The 20,569-nt window shown below is 35.9% G+C and overlaps 1 protein-coding gene across 3 annotated transcripts in view; it reads right to left on the reverse strand.

The window, feature by feature from the left end:
• Nucleotides 1–1,054: 1,054 nt before the first annotated feature.
• Nucleotides 1,055–20,569, reverse strand: part of LOC118585281 (alpha-amylase 1) — a 50,128-nt gene continuing 30,613 nt past the window's right edge. For 2 of the 3 annotated variants that reach the window (XM_036189629.1, XM_036189628.1), the window contains exons 2-11: nucleotides 8,817–9,030; nucleotides 8,356–8,502; nucleotides 7,423–7,620; nucleotides 6,753–6,983; nucleotides 5,918–6,051; nucleotides 5,086–5,208; nucleotides 4,893–4,992; nucleotides 2,730–2,848; nucleotides 2,494–2,619; nucleotides 1,055–1,276 (exon numbers count right to left, since the gene is read on the reverse strand). In XM_036189629.1, the coding sequence (XP_036045522.1) occupies nucleotides 1,087–1,276; nucleotides 2,494–2,619; nucleotides 2,730–2,848; nucleotides 4,893–4,992; nucleotides 5,086–5,208; nucleotides 5,918–6,051; nucleotides 6,753–6,983; nucleotides 7,423–7,620; nucleotides 8,356–8,502; nucleotides 8,817–8,984 (1,536 nt within the window). In that variant the 5' untranslated portion in view covers nucleotides 8,985–9,030 and the 3' untranslated portion in view covers nucleotides 1,055–1,086. Of the gene's footprint in view, nucleotides 1,277–2,493; nucleotides 2,620–2,729; nucleotides 2,849–4,892; nucleotides 4,993–5,085; nucleotides 5,209–5,917; nucleotides 6,052–6,752; nucleotides 6,984–7,422; nucleotides 7,621–8,355; nucleotides 8,503–8,816; nucleotides 9,031–16,959; nucleotides 17,918–20,569 lie in introns of those variants that run through there. The other variant, XM_036189630.1, reaches the window with a different exon arrangement.

Consider the following 20,569-nt stretch of genomic DNA (forward strand, 5'->3'; position numbering starts at 1 on the left):
CACAGGACTCCAGGAGAAATCTCCTGTGGCAGGTACCCCTGAGACTTTTGATATGTACTCACTCATAAGTGGATACTAGATGTAAAACAAAAGATAATCAGACTACAATCCACAGCTCCAGAGAAGCTAGGAAAGAAGGAGGACCCTAAGAGGGATGCATGGATCACCCTGGGAAGGGGAAATAGATGAGATCTCCATAAGTAAACTGGGGACAAGGGGAGGAAATAGAGGGGAGGAGATGAGGGATGAGAACATGAGGGAAGGGGATGGTTGAGCTGAGAGAGGGATAGTGTGGGAAAGCAATGAAAGAGATATCTTGATAGGGTTAGAGAAAAACCTGGTGCAAGGGGAATTCCCAAAAATCCAAAAGGCAACCCAGGTTAGACTACTAGCAATAATGGAGAGGGCACCTGTACTGGCCTACCCTGGTAATCAGATTTGTGAATACCCTAACTGTCGTCATAGACCTTTCATCCAGTGACTGATGAAAGCAGATATAGAGATCCACAGCCAAGAACCAGACCAGGCTTCAGGAGTCTAGCTGAAGAGAGGGAAGAGAGACTATATGAACATGGGGGGGAGGCTGTCAAGATCATGATTGGGAAATCTACAGAGACAACTGAACCAAGCGCATAGGCACTCACAAACTTTAGACCGACAGCTGTGGAACCTGCATGGGACTGGACTAGGCCCTCTGTGTATGAGAGACAGTTGTGGTCTGTTTTAGGGGCCCCTGGAATTGTGATCAGGATCTATCCCTGTTGCATGAGCTGGCTTTCTGGAGCCCACTACCTATGATGGGATGCCTTACTCAGCCTTGATGAATGGTAGGGCTTGGTCCTGCCTCACCTGAATGTACCAGGTTTTGCTGATTCCCCTTGGGATCCCTTCCCTTTTTGGAGGAGAGGGTGGGAGGAAGCCAAGGGAGGGGGTAAGGCTGGGGGGGGGGAGTGGGAGGAGGGATGTGGGGGGATCAGTAGTTGGTATATAAAATAAATTTTTAAATGTCTTAAATGAAAAATTAAATTATACAAAAGAAAAGAAATACAAATGATTGATGCTCTCAATATGTATTTATTTTAAACTTTATATTTTTGATTCCACATGGATTGCAATAAATGGGTCTTCAGCAGAGTTACTAATAGAAAAGTGAGCATTGCCATCACTGCCAACATAGACTTTAATTCCAGTGCAATTGCCATCAATTTTGTCTCCAGAAATGACATCACAGTATGTGCCAGCAGGAAGACCAGTTTGTAAAGTTGTTGACAATTCCCTGAAAAAGTAAAAAGAAGTCAAATTCAAAATAGGAAAAATCAAGAAAGCAAACTATCTCCAAATTAAATAATTGTCTAAACTTTGTGATGTGCAAATAAAAATTATAATTTACTGGCCAGAAATCAAGTAAGTGAAATAGATAGAAGATAGATAGATAGATAGATAGATAGATAGATAGATAGATAGATAGATACATAGATAGATAGATAGATAGATAGATAGATAGATAGATAGATAGATAGAAAAAGCCCTTGGTAAGTTAAAATGTTGGTCCCCATATAGTGACATAGTTTGGGGATGTTAGGTAAAGGGGACTTACTGGAGGAATTGTGTCACTGAAGGCAGTGCCTTGAGAGAGAAAGAGTCCTACCCTTGCTAGTCAGCTCTTTCTGTGTTGTGATGTGGTGCAAAGTGTGAGCCATTGGTTTCTTGCTCCTCCCCCATAGCTTTCTTTCAAGGAGTCTAGTCTATTCCCAGAATTGCAAGACCAAATAAATTTTCTTCTATAAAGTACCTTGCACATGGTATTTAATAACAGATTTAATACAATAATCTAAGTGAACAAAAGATAATTTTCAAATGAGATAGTCAACTGCTTACATGGAAATTTTCTAAGAATAGTTGTATAAATATATATGAGGAAATTATTAAAGGAGAAGAAAAAAATGCATGCACCAAAAATGGAAGACCAGACATTGGAAACTGTAGAACCAAACTTCAGCTGCCTCTTGAGGAAAACCACCAGCCATAAGTATACAAAAGCATTGAAACTACTCATCCCAGAGAGGCAGAGAATTTAAGATTATATATTTAAAAAAAAAAAAACAGAAAAATAAATAGTTGAGATACAGAGCTGGGAATGTGGGGAGTACTTTGAATCTAATAATGCCCATACTTACACTGATTTTTAGGATTTTATTGAATGCTTAGACTTGTACAGATGTCACATGAGTATATGAGTGAGAATATATGCACATGACAGTTTAAGACTACACCAAAAACAACATTAGCAACCAAACTCTACTTAAAACAAAATCTATAGAAATGGAAAAACAAATTAAGAGCAGGTATCCTTTTTTTCTACAGTTTTCAGGTCACTCTGGTTTCTTAAATCCATTAATGAAAAGATTTTCAGGTACACATGAGTAGGAAACAAAAAAGAATGTTCTAAAAATATAAGAGTATACAATCCTACTTTAATTGATTTCCTCTTACCAGTCGTCATTGTTAAAGACAATGAATCCTCTGTTCCCTCTGCCAAAAGCCACTTGGTTGCTGCCATTATCCCACCAGTTAGAGAAAGGCTGACCATTGACGACATTTCTGAAGGCAACCATGTTCCTAAAAGCACAATATCATGTGAAATGCTGGTACCCTTAAACTTCAACAATTTAAAACATGAAGTTAAACAACTTTCTTATTTGACAAGATCTGCAGGGGACACTCCCAACCTTATTTGACGCCATCGATGTTCACAGACCCAGTCATTGCCACAAGTGGTGTCTGGATTAAGGGTTACTTCTTTGGTTACTCCATTGTCATTTGGTGGTCCAACCCAGTCATTAATATCCTTAATTGTAGGGAAAATTTTAGGATTTTCACATGAATATTTCATTTCTACTGCACAAAACTCAAAAAGTTCTGCTACTTGAGTCTCTATAGTATCTATTTAGTGTCTAACTTATTCAGTATTTATACAGATCTTTACCTAGTCTTTACTATTTGAGTGTATACACCACAGTTCTCTAGAGTCATATTTCAAAGAATTACACATTTTTATTCACTCAGAGCCATTTCATGCAACAGCTTCTTATATCTCTCTGACTTCTTTAATGTCACTAAAATGGCAAGAACATTAGTATTGGGAAGATTAGGTGGAAAGAACAGTCTCCAGTACCAATGACTTTAAAAACTACTCATTCAAGATAAATAAATTCCCTAGGCCTGAATTTCATCATTTATAAAATGGAAATATTGTTTGGTTGCTACACAAAAATCAGTGTCTGTAAAGCCTTAAAATTTTTTAACAAATATAATTAATTCCAAATTAATATCAGTTTAGGTTTTGTACAATCTTTTAAATAAAAGAGCTAATAAATATACCCTGATATTCTGTGATAAATTTTCTGAAATTTTAATATGCCATTTTATGATTATCAACACATTTAAACATCTTCCTAAAACAATCAAACAAACATTCTCTCCATTGTCAATAGAGGGTCTGTCCCCTAAATCCAGAGCTGGCCAGTTTTATGATCCAGGAATCTTGGTCTCCATTTGTTGGGCAATTGCCTTACAGGTGAGATACCAACCTGCTCAGCATTGCAAGGTGACAGCAAACTGAACCCCTGTTCCTCCTGCAAGAGCTTTACCCTCTAAGTCATCTCCCATGACCCTTAGTTGCTTTTTGAAATTATTCAGATTAATGTATTGCATAAGATTTTTGGAATGCTTAGTATTCTTGAATAAGTCTTCAAATTTATTTGCTTAATTTAGTATAATCTCTCTGTGTCTCTCTGTGTCTCTCTTTCTGTCTCTCTCTCTGTCTCTCTCTCTGTCTCTCTCTCTCTGTCTCTCTCTCTCTGTCTCTCTCTCTCTGTCTCTCTCTGTCTCTCTCTGTCTCTCTCTGTCTCTCTCTCTCACACACACACACACACACACACACACACACACACACACACACTCAAAGTTAACCTCAGTTAAATTGAATGATTTCTTTCCGTTCCATAGGAAAAAATCTAAAATTATTTAGCAAATACTTATCTTGGTCAAGTTTTAAACTGCAGATGTGGCATGAAACTAAGAAGGGGTCGAAGCATGCCTACAACCCCAGACTTTCTCATCCTGAAAGCAGCAGGAGTTGGGCTGCTCCATCCCCAAACCCATACTTGCATCCCCCATGCCCCACTTTGCTCTGCATCAACAAACCCCAGAAAATAGACTGGGTGCTGATGTGCCCTGGTGCATGTAGCAACTGATAAACTCATGCATCTCCAAGGCTATGAAGACTAGTTGTTGTTTATCTGAATGCTAAAACATTCCAGGCTGGACTTCCTTTCTTTTCCATATGACCTCATAAGATTCCTTGCCCTGGCCTTTGCTGCTCCCGGGTATGCAAGTGAAGCACCCTGGTTGTTTGTGCCCGAACCAATGACATACCACCATATGGATCCAACCGGTCATTCTACCTAGGGTATACTGTCCCCTGCTCCCTCTTAATAAACAAGTTGTCCTCCAACAGTCTCCTGCTCTTCTTTCTGGTAGTACTTAGGATCCTCCTTCAGCCCTGATTGATGTTTGCCCAGGATGAAGGGGAATCCAGTTGGGCATTAAACAAATTTGTTCACCTTCTTTACAGGTGTTACTCTACACAATCTCCATATTAAATGGATGAGGTAAGTGCTATTAGACTCCTATGTTTTGCTATATGTACCTCGTTTTCTAATATTCCAGGTTTTTTTCATAGTGATAAAGTAGTGGATACTTCTATGATATACTTACTTTACTAAAATTACATTAAATAAATATTTGATGACAGGCACTTTATGCAACAATTTTTATGTAAAATTAAAACAGGACTGCTTCTCTTCTCTTGAAAATATATATTCACTTACCTTTCCATTCTCAAAATACCTTGGCCAATGGTAACTTGACATTACTCGTGTGAATCCGTAAGGATGAGCCAACATAAATCCAATTGCCATTTTATATAATCTGAAAATTACAAAATACATTATAATAGAAGAATAGAAAACTTGCCATCATTAAAGGGGAAGTAACAAAACAGTGAAGAATGGTTTTACCTACCTAGCATCCCAGAATGTCAGGATGGATGCTCCTCCAGCCCCATGTCCTCGCTGATTATCATGGTTGTCCACAAAGACAAGGGCTCTGTCAGAAGGCATGAAACCCCAACCTTCTCCCCAGTTCCTGTTTTTAGAAAAATATGCATATATTATTCTTTTACAACACCTTTAGTTTACCCTAAGTCTGCATCTCTTTTTATAATCTATTTTCACTTAACTACTGATTCTCTAACTAAATGATTATTCCATAGGAAATTTTTATTTTACATATGTGCATATATATGTATGCAATTGTCTAATATGTTCCATGATTCTATGTATGGTAAGTTTATTTGCATTTCATTCACATTGCTCCTATAAGATTGTAATGTAGATGGACTCAAGAAGGGTAAATATTCATATCATATTACATAATAAAAAATAAATAAAATGAGGGTTGAATATTACACTGTATTATAGACAGTTAAACATTTCAGATTAATTTATTGCAATGTATAAGTGTAACAGTATGACCACATTATAGTTTTATTTATGTGTAGTAGGGTTTTTAAAGTAGTATCTTGACTCTAACAGATCATAATTACCAAAATCTAGTTGACTCATATCACAGGCAGAAAAAATCTCTAGGTGATGTTTTGTGTTTCAGGAATGCCTCCTTGTTATTGACATTTAAAATGAAAATTATTAATTCCAGATGATTAATTGTGATTTAGAGAAAAATGAACCTTCTGGATAAATATTTAATAAATTACAATGTTCTAAGATGATTGTATATTGTGATAATAGGACAACAGATACGTGGCAGATGAAATTACAAAGTGTGTTGTATTTACTTTAAGTAGGCCATCTTCTCTCCATTCCACTTGCGAATGACTGTGCCCAGTTTTGCTCCATACTTGAATTCTGTCACACGGCCATTTCCAAAGTACTCACTGCTTGTCACTGCTTCACCTCCCAGATCAATGACCTAGGAGAGATGTAGGGGAAACTGTTATTTGAATAAAGTCATATTAAAATGTTTAACATGAAATAATATCCTACAAATTCCTTATGCTGTTGATGCTCAAACTGGTTTTCTTTATTTCTTTATAAATATATACATCACTCTTGAAAGAAACTTAACAATGCCATCTCTTGTCCAATAAAGATGGCTGACAAATTTCAATTAAACATATAACTGAAAATTCAGAAATTCATATCAACAAATTACTTACTGTCAGATAAACAATTTTATCACTTACAAATTATTTTAGTTCATCAAAGAAATCAAATACAAAACAGTACTAACCTCTTCACATGAAAAATTTGCACAAAAATATTAATCAGTTTACCCAAAATTTACTCATTTAATAATACCTCAGACAAAATTGAACTCTAGAAAGACTGGCTTGAGTCAACGACTAAGACTTTCTGTCTTGCATAATGGTCCCTGAGTAAATATCAAGTGATGCAATAATGTCGCAGGCTACACAAATTCCCTATACACTCTCAGACCTTTATTTTGGAAAATAATTAAGCCTGTTATATCCAAACAAAGGAAGTTAAAGAAACGACATATGTAATAAGGCATTCAGACATTAATCTACTAAACTTATGTTTAATAAAACTTTCCCTCTATCTTCTAGTTAAAATGGTGTCATTTATATGCACATATATGTATTACTTTACCTCTTGATAAATGAAAGGTCTGCTTCCTTGGGAGAACCACTGTGTATTTAAGTCATGCAGTTTGTCCAAAACAGCCTTTATGTCTCCAGGCCACATGTGCTTAGAAGCATCAAGTCTGAAACCTGCTACACCCATGTCAATGAGATGGTTCATATAATTAGCCACTGTGGTACGAACATAATCTTTCTCAAGTGCAAGATCCAGAAGGCCAGACAGACGACAGTCTCTGACCTGTTGAGACAAACAAATAAATAAATAAAACAAAATGGTGATTGATTTGTAAATGTCAGCTCTCACCCAAGAATCCTTTGGTCTATAGGAAGCTTCATAAAGCCTCTTCATGGGACACCGGGAACATTCACATTCTACTGTGGATACACTCTAAGGATATTTTCCCATATGAAGACTGAATTATGAGGAATAAAGTAGATAATATTACCCGTTGATGGAGGAAACACTTTTTCTTCCTCTCTCTTTTCCTTTCTTAGTGTGGTGTAAGAATCAAACCCTGAGCCATCACATAACTAGGAGCTCTTTGATGATTGAATTGCATTTCTAATTCTTAGTAATATGTTTCATGAGGTATCTAAACCACATGTCAAATGGTATTCCAACTGTTCTATGTGCACAATAAGGCCAGATTATTTTTTATTCTGATCATTTTCCTCACCTGATAAGCATCATTGTAGTTCTCAATGCCTCCACTTCCACTTCTACATTTGCCATCATTAAAATCCCAACCAGAGTATGGAACTGCAGGGAAGTCCCTGTTGTGTGGGTTGAAATAACTTCCACACGTGCTGCTTGTTCCTGCTTGAACTCCTTCTCCACACATGTGGTTAATAACAGCATCCACATAAATACGGACCTGAAGAGACAAGTGTGTGCTTCAATTCAATGTAGAGAGCTAAAACTTATATAATTAAACTTCACAGCATGTAAGTAAAACTAATAAATAGATAAATAGATAGGAGATAGATAGATAGATAGATAGATAGATAGATAGATAGATAGATAGATAGATATGTTATTTCAGAATTTAATTTTAGATAAGTCAAACAGTGAAGTATAAAAGAAAACCAGCGTGAAATGAAGATCACCAACAGTCCTAATATTTAGTTAAGGATTTATAGAACTGATCAGTGGAAAACCAGGAACTGTCATCACTAAAATCAAATGAAAAATGCTGGGTTTTTTTAAAAACTAGAATTAGCTTAAAAATAATTGGACGTTCTTGATTTTAAAAGGAGTTAATGTGAGTCCATTTTTAGTCTCTGAAGGAAAAAAGGTTAGATACTGATCTTTATTAAAAGAAGAAATAGCTATTTATCATAAAAATGACAGTAAGTATTGCATCTGAAATTTCTAATCAATGATGAGAAAGGGGTTAGTAGAAAATAAGTGTGGTTATAAGCATTAATAGTCAAAGTTTTGCTTTATATGTATTCTTCTTTATATGGTTCATATGAAAGAATTTGTCAAAGTTGACCATAAAGGAGTATTTAATTTTGAGTTATAGCTAAAAGGTAAAAAAAAAATTAAAGTATAAAGTTTTTTGCTCAAGAAGAATAAGAAACTTCAAAGGAAATATGAATTCACTTACACCAACATTGTTGCACCTTGTTACCATGTCCCTGAATTCATCTTCATTTCCAGACCTTGAGCATATTTTGTAGCTAATTGGTTGGTATCTTTCCCACCAGGGTCTTGAAGGATTGTTAACTACTAGATTTTCATTGGGTGGAGAGACCTACAAATAAAACAATTAAGATTGTGAGATTATGGTTTACTCCTGTAGAAAACTATAAGTGATCCTAAAATTTTTGAACTGTGTACTTGTAGATATGTGTACTTGTAGATACATATTGCTTTAGAAGGACTAAATCATTGACAGCATGATGGAGAGGGCCTCCTGGTGTCCTAAAACATCACATAAAGTCACCGACCTTTTTTCTTCCTCAAGAAAATTATGCATGAAGTGAAATACTGCTTCAGAATAATTATAAGCTATTCGAAAACAATTTTATATAACCTCTATTCATTTAAGTTGTGAACAAATCTTACCTGCACCCCTCCAAATCCATGAGGAGCTAAGTATCGCTCACATTCCTTGGCAATATCAACCCAGCGCCACTCGAACAGGTGGACAATAGCAGTTCGTCCATATGCAGTATGTGGGTCATATTGAGCCCAGCAGAACCCAATGAGGGAAAACAGCAGGAAGAACTTCATTTTGGTATGATGTTGTTAGTGTTTTTTTCTAAAAACCACTTTATTCCTGAAAAATAAAAAATAGAAAAAAAGCATAATGAAATAAAAGCTAACATGAATCAATATTTGAATACTAACTAATTTTCAACTGTGAAGGATTACTAGTAATATGGTCAACAAGAACCTAATAACAGGAAAAAGAGAAACACTAAACATCCAGGTATTTGAAGGTGATATCACCTATTAAGGAGAAGAAATTAGAAAGTATTAGAATTCTGAGAAGGTTTTTCAAGACTGATACAGATATTACTTATTTCTCTATCAATTATGATGCTCTCTTTTTCTTCTTCTCCAACAAACTATATGAACACTACCCTTAATAGAACTAGACTTTTCCATATTTCACAGGCAACTCCATACTACTCCATGTTCTCCCTATGACCCACCACCCTTAGGTACATGGCACATATTCAACTGGAAGAATATTTTTGTTTTAGTCTACATTTATATTCCCAGGTGAAATTAATAAATAATCTGTGTGACAGCTTTTAGATTATGCTAATGAATTGTTTGATTTATATTATAAATATATTAATATTTACTCATTTACCTTTCTGAAACAAACTTTATTAAAGATGTAATTCATATCTAGCAAATGTTTGTAAAGTCTCTTATGTTCTCAGTTAATGGATATAACAGGCGTACACTAAGTTCTAGGTATTGTACAAGATATTGACATGAATTGTGTCCTAACTTTTAGTAAATGAAAAGTATATCAGAAAATGTATTTTATGGTCAATTATAAGCCTTGTAATACACACAAAAATATACACACAGGACTAGGGAAACTGTCAATTAGGTTTATGTAATGATTGACAATGTCAGAATTTGATAATATGTCTAACTAAAAATCAGTGTATTCTTTATTTTAACAAAATTTCTGATGTTCTACTTCACAATATGATACCCATTAGTAAGGAGTACTTGTTGAATCAAATTAAATGGAAGGAAATTACAGCAACTCCATTAAAATCAGGAACATTACAAAGTTGTACACTCTTTCCATATCTATTCAATATAGTCCTTGAAATTCTAGATAGAGCAGTAAAACAACTGATGGAGATCAAAGATATATAAATTGGAAAGGAAAAGTACCATTATTTACAGATTATATCATAGTGTGCATAAATGACTCCAAACATTACACCAGAGAACTCCTACATCTGATAAATGGACTGAATCTACCAGGTTGAGCTGAATCCCCAGGGGAGTCTTTGCCATGGAGGAGATGGAAATGGGGGGGGGGGTATCCTGGGGGGAAGGCTGGTCAGAGGTGGGAGGGGGAGGACAGGGGAATCCATGGCTGATATGTAAAATTAAATTAAATTAAAAAAATATGAATAAAAAATGAGTAACCCACCTATAAACAAATGACAGACAGACTGAGAAAAAAATATCAGGTAAACAACAACTTTCACAATAACCTCAAATATATTGGGGTAACTTTAGCCAAGCAAGTGAAAGACTTGTACAACAAAAACTTCAAGTCTCTGAAGACAGAAGTTGAAGAAGATATCAGAAGATGGAAGGGTCTCCCATGCTCATGGCTCCATAGGATTAACATAATAAAAATGGCCATCCTACCACAAGCAAACTAAAGATTCAATGCAATCCCCATAAAAACTCCAACACAGTTATTTGAAGACCTTTAGAGGAAAATTCTCAACTTCATATAGAAAAACAAAAAACCCAGGATAGCAAACATTCCTGAAAACTAAAAGAACTGCTGGAAGTTTCACCATCTCTAATATGACCTTGTACTGCAGAGCTATAGCAATAAAACCCATGTAGTATTGGAATAAAAACAGACATGTTGATCAATGGAATCAATTGGACACACAGGAAGAAACCCAAACACCTATGGACACTATTATTTTTATAAAGAAGTCAGAAAAATACACTGGAAAAAAGAAAGTATCTTCAGCAAATGGTGGTGGTCAAACTAGATCTCAGCACAAAGAATAAAAATAAATACATATCTTCACCCTGCACAAAACTCAAGTTCAAATAGATTAAAGACCTCAGAGACAGTGAACTAGCCTTGAAATCATTGGAACAGAAGATGATTTTCTGAACTGAAACTGCCAGAGCAGGCACTGAGATCAGCACTTAATAAATGGGAAATCATGAAACTGAAAATCTTCAGAAAGAGAAAGAACACTGTCAATTGGACAAAGTCACAGCTTAGAGAATAGGAAAAGAATTTTGCCAACTCCACATCCAATAGAAAGTCTTCTATCTAATACCCAAAATATATAAAGAACTCAGGAAAGTAAATATCCAAACACCAGGTAATGAAATTTAAAAATGGCATACATACATATCTAAACAGAGAATTTTCAAGAGAAGAATCTCAAATGGCTGATAAACACTTGATGAAATGTTCTTGGCACCAAATCAACTAAGCAGGACTCACATGGGCTCACAGAGACTGATATGGCAAGCACAGAAACTACATGCCTTTGCATCATGTTCTCTGTTTATATGTTATGGCTGTTAGTTTGGTGTTTTATGGGACTCCTAACAGGGAGAGTAGGTGCATCTCTGACTTGTGTCATCTGCTCTTAGGAGTCTTTTCTTCCTATGGAGTTGCCTTGTCCAGCCTTGCTATGAGGGCCTTTGCTTTGTCTCATTTTGTCCCATTTGACTATTGTCTCTTAGAGGACTGTTCTTTTCTGAAGAGTAAACGGAGGGGAAGTGGATCTAAATGAGAGGGGAGGTGAAGGGAATCTGGGAGGAGTGGAGGGAGGGAAACCCATGGTCAGTATGTACTGTAAAAGAGAAGAACCTATTTTCAATTAAAAAAAAATAAAAGGTAGAAATTTTCAACATCCTTAGCCATTAAGGAAATGCAATCAAAACTACTTTGAGATTCCATCTTATACCTGTCAGAATGGCTAAGTTCAATAACACAAGTGTCAGATCATACTGGCAAGGACATGGAGTAAGGGGAACATTCGTCCATTGCTTGTGGGAGTACAAACTTGTACATTCACTATGGAAATCAAAACATCAATTTAAGAATGTTGAGAATTGATCTATCCCAAGAACCAGTTACATCATCTTGGGCATATACCCAAAGGATGTTCTATCCTACCACAAGGACATTTTCTCAACCATCTTCATTACAGCTTTATTCATCATATCCAGAACCTGGAAACAACCTAAATGTCCCTTAACAAAAGAATGGATAAAGAAAATGTGGTATGATTACACAATGGAGTATTACTGAACTGCTAAAAAAATGATATCATGAAGTTTGCAAGCAAATGGATGAAATTAGAAAAAATAATCTTAAATGAGGTAACCCAGACCCAAAAGATAAATATGGTATGTATTCACTTATTGGGGGATACTGGCTCTTAAGTAACTGATAACCAAGCTACACTCCATAGACCCAAAGTGGTTAAGGAAAAATGAGTGGTCTAGGGGGAAATACAGGGATCACCTTGGGAGGGGAAATCAAAGTATGGACAGACTGGAGGAAAGCAGGAACAGGAGTGGGAGAAGAGATATGAAGGAAGGAGAGAGTTCAGGGAGAGGTGGGTAGAATGGGGGACACTTGGGAGGTGGTATGTAAACTTAGTACAGTGGAAACTTCCAGGAATCTATGAAGGTCATCCTAATGATGACTCCTAGTAATTAGGGATATGGAGCCTGAACTAGCCAGCTCTTGTAATCAGTTGGCGCTTCCAGTGGTGGGACTAGTGTGCATTCAATTGTTGTTGGGCAAGAGATCCCTTGTAAATCCCCAAATAAGCAAGCCTGTTACTAAGGCAAAAAGGTGCTTTTCACAAACTGACAATAAGGCCCAGCTGCTGAGGACAACACCCACAGAACTAGCTAAACATGGAGAAGTTGAGCTAGTGACTACATGGAGCCCTAATCCTTATTTTCTACTCCTTGTGGTGTGGGAAGGTAGTCTGCAGGCTTCTGAAAGAGAAACAGGGATACCAAGCCAGCCCCAAAACATGTGACCTACAGTCTGTGCGGTCTACAAAATATGCTAGGGCAATGGTGGCATATGGGGATAGCCAACAAATGTCTAATTTGATCTAAGATCCACTCTGTAAGAATGAACCCATACCCAACACTGCTTGGGTAACCAAGGACCAGAGACTAGATAGTCCAGAGGTCCAGGATAAAATAAAAAATTACTGGCCAAAATCTAAAATCAATAAAATGATTCCTAATAACATTCTGCTATATTCATATATCAGTACCTCTCCCAGTCATCATCATAGACGATTATTCCAGCAGCAGATAGGAACAGATGCAGAGGCCCACAGTCATAAATTATGTGGAGAGAAAAATCTAAGTTGGAGATCTTTATCAAATCTCTACCCAGAAGAGGAGGCAGAAAAACTGTATAATCCAGAGGGGATGGGGGATGCCAGGAGAAAAAGGCCCTCTGAATCAACTAAGCAAAGTGTATGTGTGTGTGTGTGTGTGTGTGTGTGTGTGTGTGTGTGTGTGTTCACAGACACTGAAGCAGCAAGCACATGGCCTATAGGGTCTGCACTATATCCTCTACATATATACTATAGCCTTTAGCCTCATATTTTTATGGGACTTCTGGCTGTGAGAAAGAGTGGGTCTCTGACTCTTGTGCCTGCTCTTGGGACTCTTTTTCTCCTATTGGGTTCCCATGTCCAACTTCAATATGAAAGGTTTTGCTTCATCTTCATATATTTTATTATGTCATGTTTGGTTGCTATCTCTTAGAAACCCGTTCTTTTATGAGAGACAGAAAGAGAGTCATTCTAAAAGGGAAGGATGGTGAGAGGGAATTGGGAGGAGTAGAAGGAAGGTAAACTATAATCAGGATGTATTGTTTGAGAAAAGAATCTATTTTTAATAAAAGAAAAAAGGAGGAATTGGGCATATAATTTTGCCTGGGATAATATTCAGCTAGCTAGAAAGTGTTCATATAAATGTAGATGAGCTAACAATGTAGTAAACTAATATTTCCAAGTGATTGAATGATCAATGAGCTCATTGAAAAAAAAATTATCTGTTGAACTATTAAAATGCTGGTAGTCTGAACAGACCAAAGCTCTTCCCAGAAATTATATGTTTTTAAGGCAAAATCCCAGTGTCACATGTGAAATGAATGCCCTACAAGTTGTTGGCCAGGGAGCCCCCAAGGCAATACATGTATTGCTATTGCTAATGATTCTGGTTACCTGCCAAAAGAAAACTCAATGTGTTGAGCACAACACGTTATTTGGATAAAGAACACAAAAATCAAGTTGAATTGAGTTGGAAGTTTCCTTCCCATTGACTAGTTTTCATAGTACTGGAAGGTTCTGTACAAGTGATGGAGAGAGAAAATTCAGCGATGATCTAATGCAGTCTTGAACCCTGTATTATAATAGCAAGAAGTATTAATAACATGGAAATCCCAGGGACAAACTATCACTTTCTTTTTGGATCTTGGGGCTGCAGGAATACACACTTCATACTGTAAACCTGGTCAAGTATTTATGGCCTGGGATATCATGGGTCCCATGGTAGACTCTACTACCAATGTTTTGTTAAATAAACTAGTTGAATTGCTTTCTAAATATTTGTGTTTACAACCATAGATTGGTATAAGTCTCAGCCTTAGCCAAAGGACTCTTTAGCAATTGATGACAGTCAAAGCAATTACTCAAAACTCTTCAAAGGGCTGAGAATTAGGGAATTTAGAGTGTTCAGCCACAAATAGGTGCTGTGGATATCGCTCTGTGTAAATAAAGTTCTGATTGGCCAGTGGCCAGGCAGGAAGTATAAGTGGGACAAGAGAGAAGAGAATTCTGGGAAGTAGAAGGTTGAGGAGAGACACTGCCAGCCGCTGCCATGAGAAGCAACATATAAAGACACCGGTAAGCCACAAGCCACGTGGCAAAGTATAGATTAACAGAAATGGGTTAATTTAAGATAGAAAAGGTAGATAACAAGCAGCCTGCCACTGCCATACAGTTTGTAAGCAATATAAGTTTCTATGTGCTTTCTTGGTTGGGTCTGAGCAACTGTGGGACTGGCAGGTAAGAGAGATTTGTCCTGACTCTGGGTCAGGCAGAAAAACTCCAACTACAAATAGGATTTCTTTATTATCCACAATGGGCCCCACAGAGCATCATGGAAGAGGATCAGGAAAGCTAGTAAGAGTTTGGGGCTGGAGTGATAATTCAGACCACAGGACCTGTTTTTGATTCTCATCACCCACATGCAACTCACAACCATCTGTAACTCCAGTTCCTGAGGATACAACTTCCTCTTCCAGCCTCTGGGGGCACTACATGCATGAAAGCAAAGCATTCAAACATATACTAAGTAATCTTTCAATTTTTTAAAAAAGAATCTAAGATCTGGAGGATGGAGTTAAACAGTGTAATATGTTACCTTCTGGATATAAGACAATTTTTGCAAACATAAGCACAAAGCAAATATGATCATATGTACAAGACTTGCATAGAAGAATAATAAAAGGCATAAAAATAGTAGTTGGACTAGTTAGGAAAGACATCAAAAGTGTGAGTATAGATAGGACTAAAAAGGTAAAAGGGAAGAGAATGTGATCACAATATCTTGTATACAAGTAAGAAATTTTAAATAATAACAATGTCAAATAGGGCTAAGAACAGTTCATTGCCTGAATCTGTGCCTAGTATTTATGTGGCTTGGAGTTCAATTTCCAATACACATACACACACACACACACACACACACACACACACACACACACACATATATATATATGGATAGCAATTACAGATTTAGCAAAAACTTTGAGGTGGAAATGCTGACAACCCCAATTTTGTTATTGTTTGAATAATTATTGAATCAACACATAATATTTCATAGTTATGCATAATGCAAATTAAAATATGTAATAAGAAAAATAAAAAATCTTAACTATCATTAAGAAATATAACTGAAAATTAAACATAATATTATCAACAGAATTTTTCTAATCAATGTTCTAAAATAGGTCTTATTACTTCAGTATAAATATTAAAGAGGTAAGACTATTTTAAATTCAAGATTCCTCTTAATGCATCAGCTATCATAAATTTAGGCACTTAGCTTAATTCTACTTAGGGACACCAAAATCAAGTAATTTGAAGAAACTTCATCTAAATGTTAAGAAAAAGGTAGTAGTAATCTCTAATTTGTATTTGTATCTCTATATATCCATGCTTACATATGTAAATACTAATTATTTACAAAATTATTTTTACTGGAATCTGCCTGAAATTGATGACACACTAAGACATTATAAAAATGAATTAACAATGATCAATAAGAAGTAGCTCATCTACTCCCATAGATGACTCATAGTTAAGAATCCTTACAGTGAATGATTTAATAGCAGTGTCATTAAAACATTAGTTTCTTCAATTTTATCATCTATGTCTGTATTAACACTATCTCAAAGTGTTGAAAATGCCCATGCTTTATTTTTAGTTTTTAACATTCTAAAGTATTAATAAGAAGCATTAAATAAAAAGTATTCAAGTTATGGTTGCTTTACTTAAATAATTCATAATTTCTCTGAATTGTACCTTGCATTCTGTCTCAAATCAATGAGCATTTACCCAGCAATATCACCCACCAGAAAAATATATGAATTACACTTAACATTAGTCACATATAAAGGCTAGAGAAGAAGATTAAGTTTTTCAAGTTTGCACACCAGATCTCCGAAATTAAAGATAAGGCTCAGTAGTGTTTCCAACACAAATAGTACATTCTGTGCCTCTGGGCAAGCAAACACGATCTGTCAACAAACCTAAAAAAGACCGTGAAACCCTTAAGCCTAAAAGGGACCATGAAACCGTTTAAACACACACACACACACACACACACACACACACACACACACACACACCTCTTATTTAAGTAAAAAAAGGAGAGTAAAAAAAAAGTATGTATTTTTAGAATAACTTACCACAGTAACTTCTATAAATCAGCAATCATCCAAACCTACAGCTAAGTGTTTGTCAATTATAAAACAACAAATTTCACGGTTTTGGTTTCAATTTCTTTTCAGTTGAAAAAAGGCCAGATTTAGAATTTTATAATTTTCTATAATCTTATCCTTTCAATATTCATTCTTGAAAACCTTATATAATTTTCCAAATAGAATTTCTGCCGTCACTGTGATCTGATCTCTACAGTGACTGACAGTGGACTGGGCACCACCACCGTGGTGCCCTTAAAAGGCCGCTGCCTGCCCTCAGCTGCTGCTTTTCCAACTCTTCTGTTACAACACAGCTCATCGGCTTGCTTTTTCAATATGCAACATTATTTCCTCCTACTTTCAGGTTTTCCTCGTATGATTTGTGTGAAATGCCAGGGTAAAAGTCCAGGAAGACAATTTTAAAGATCATATTAGTTTGTCACTGAGCCAAACTGAATCAATAACATAAATGAAAGCACAATGGGAACATGTTCACTGAATAAAACATCTATTGTTAAGTCTGAATTTGTCACCCACAATGTGATGCTTAAACAAAATATTAAATTCATAGGACTCATGATGTGCCCATGTATCAAATAATAAAACTATTGATAACTGTGATTTGGAAAAAAGAAAAGAAAAAGAACAAACACTTAATGTTTTGTGACATGTTTCATCATACACCTGAAGGATGGAATTGTAATTACATTTAGAATGAGAAAAGAAAGTTATGGACCAAGAAAGTGGCGAGATTGGTTCCAATTCATATAACAGGAAATATTGCTGTCATAATTCTAAGCCAAGCAGTCCAGCTCCACAATGAGTTCCCTCCTCCTACCTTGTCCCTTAATATTTGCTATTTTAAAAATCAAATCATTTTTATTGATGAAAGTATCTTGGAATATAGAAAAAAGTAATGTAACAACAGTGAACATTATACTCAATTGTCTTATTTTTTAAATTTTCACGCAAAATGAGATTACTTGTCTCTGTTACATTACTCTTTAATCTTACACAGAGAAAATAAATTATTATGAAGAAAGAATTTGATGCTTTTCCATTTATATATGTATATTCACAGCTGAGAATGACTATGTGATGCTGACAATTAAATGTGAAAAAATGATTTTTTTGTTTTTTAAACTCTTGAATTATTTTTTATTAAATACACAATGCTATAGTAACTAGAGCCTTGAGAAATTAACATGAGTAAAATCTATCTCAGAAAAAAATTTCAGAAAGTAAATTCAATACATCTAATACAAAAAGTCAGTGGTGTTTCCCTTGCTGTGTTTTTTTATTAAGAAATTTTTTATTCATCTTACATACCAATCAAAGGTCTTCCTCTTCTCTCCTCCTGCCCCTCCAGCCTTGTCCCCTTAACCCACGCCCCCATTTCCTCCTACAAGAAGGAAAGGCCTCCTATGCAAAGTCAGCAGAGCCTGATACATTCAGCAGAGACAGGTCCAAGTCCCTCCCCACTGTCTCAAGGCTGTGAGAGGTGTCCCACCACAGGTAGTAGACACACACACACACACACACACACACACACACACACACACACACACACACACACAATGTTTTACGTAAAGGCCTCCTAAACTGCACATCTCAAAATGAACTTTTCTTTTGCATGTCTTTTCTTTATTTTCATGACAAAGAGACTTCCAATAATCCCCTTGTTGATCTTTGAAATCTTCAGGGTCTTTTTGGTTTTGTTTTTTTTTTGTTGTTGTTGTTGTTTTTCTAAAATATATCTTTTCTACTGATTAGTAAAGGCATTTGATTTCAGTGCTTGCTTTCTTCCTTCCTTCCTTCCTTCCTTCCTTCCTTCCTTCCTTCCTTCCTTCCTTCCTTTATTTATTTATTTGTTTGTTTATCTATCTATCTATTTAGTTAGTTAGTTATTTGGATTTTCAAGACAGGGTTCCTTTGTATAGCTTTGTGCCTTTCCTGGAACTCACCCTGTAGCCCAGGCTGGCCTTGAACTCACAGAGATCCACCTGCCTCTGTCTCCCAAGTGCTGGGATTAAAGGCATGCACCACCACTCCCCGGCTTCAGTGCTCAATTTAATTCATAACATGTTCTAATAGCATTCATTTCTCCTGAGAAGTATGACGCCAAAAGTGGATTAAATCAAAATGTAGTAAAATATTAACAATGAAAGAAAACTTTGGAATAATTTAGTTCAGTGATTTTCAGACTATTGTAGAAAACCAATATAATTTTCAGTATTTATCAATCCCCTTTTACTGTTGTCTTGAAGATAAATCTGTGACTTTTTGTTTGCGAGCAAAGCACTCTAGCATCAAGATATATCTCTAGCCCAAGTTTCAAAAAAGTTACAGAAAGATTTTCCACATTACTAAAACTATCATGAATGCATGAATGCACTGCTCCTTCTTAATGTCTCTGTTGTGTAAGGTCACATACATCCATTCTTCTTTAACAGCCATGGAAGATGAGAGTCAAAGCCGACAAGTGCAGATGCTTAAGTGGCAAATTGTAAAATTAACGACAATTTTACAAAGTAAAACGCTGAAAAACTGATTCTAGGATACCCTAATTACTAACCTATACTTACCTAAACTTGCACCAGAACAAACACTGAAAAATGAGCAATAGGACAGAAGAAAAATTTAACAACATAGTATACATTCATGACAGCTTAAGAGCTCCAGGAACAAAATAAAAGGGGAAATAGAGAGAAATTTGATACAAAATGAGCAGATCTTTTCCACAGGAAAGGGGCTCAATGAAGCACGGTGCAACTGAAAGTATTTTTTTTTTCAGCCAGAAAGGCAAAAGTTTGAGACACAATAATATCAATTTTCTGTTAGAATGTGGAAAGTGATCCTACAGTGCTCTATAATTAAAAGAGAAATTACAAAATACTACTGTTTTAGAGGAATTTTTGTACATTCTAATTCCAAATATACTGCACATTCTACTTATCTTTATCTGTGCTACAGAATGGCTCGCCTATGCACACAGAGAAAGTTGCACACACGTTCATTAGACCCTTTCTTATGACAGCGAAGTCTCAAGCAATAATTGTCCCTTGTATAAGAAAGTGGCTAGGGTTGGGGATTTGCAAGGCCCTGGGTTTGATCCTCAGCTCAAAAGTAAAAGAAAAAAGAAAGAAAGAAATTGGCTAAACACAAGAATACATGTTTCCCATGTGTTCTAGTCCTATTGACAGCAGAATGCTGTGCTGTTCAAATTCTCTACAAGACTCGCTTTCTGTCCTCCCACATAGACAACTGTGCCAAGGATATATAAATCTGTGGATATGTCCATTTGATTCTTCACAATTACTTGTGTTAGTATTTTAAATATCTCCCAATTTGATTGTGAATTTCTTAATATTCCTAATTTCACCCGCTTTGACCTTCATCTTTTTTTAAACATAAAATTGGTGCAAAGATTTTTAAATTGATGAGCTTTTAGCCAGTGTAAAATAGTTTGATATATGAAGATTTACCTTGACCATTAATTTGGCCTCTACTTCATTTTGTGAAAACCCACACTGGGTTTTATAGTTATATTCACTGGGTTTTTGTTGTTGTTGTTGTCTGTTTGTTTGCTTTGGTTTGG

Source organism: Onychomys torridus, chromosome 6 (genome assembly GCF_903995425.1).
Source record: "Onychomys torridus chromosome 6, mOncTor1.1, whole genome shotgun sequence".
Taxonomy (NCBI): Eukaryota; Metazoa; Chordata; class Mammalia; order Rodentia; family Cricetidae; genus Onychomys; species Onychomys torridus.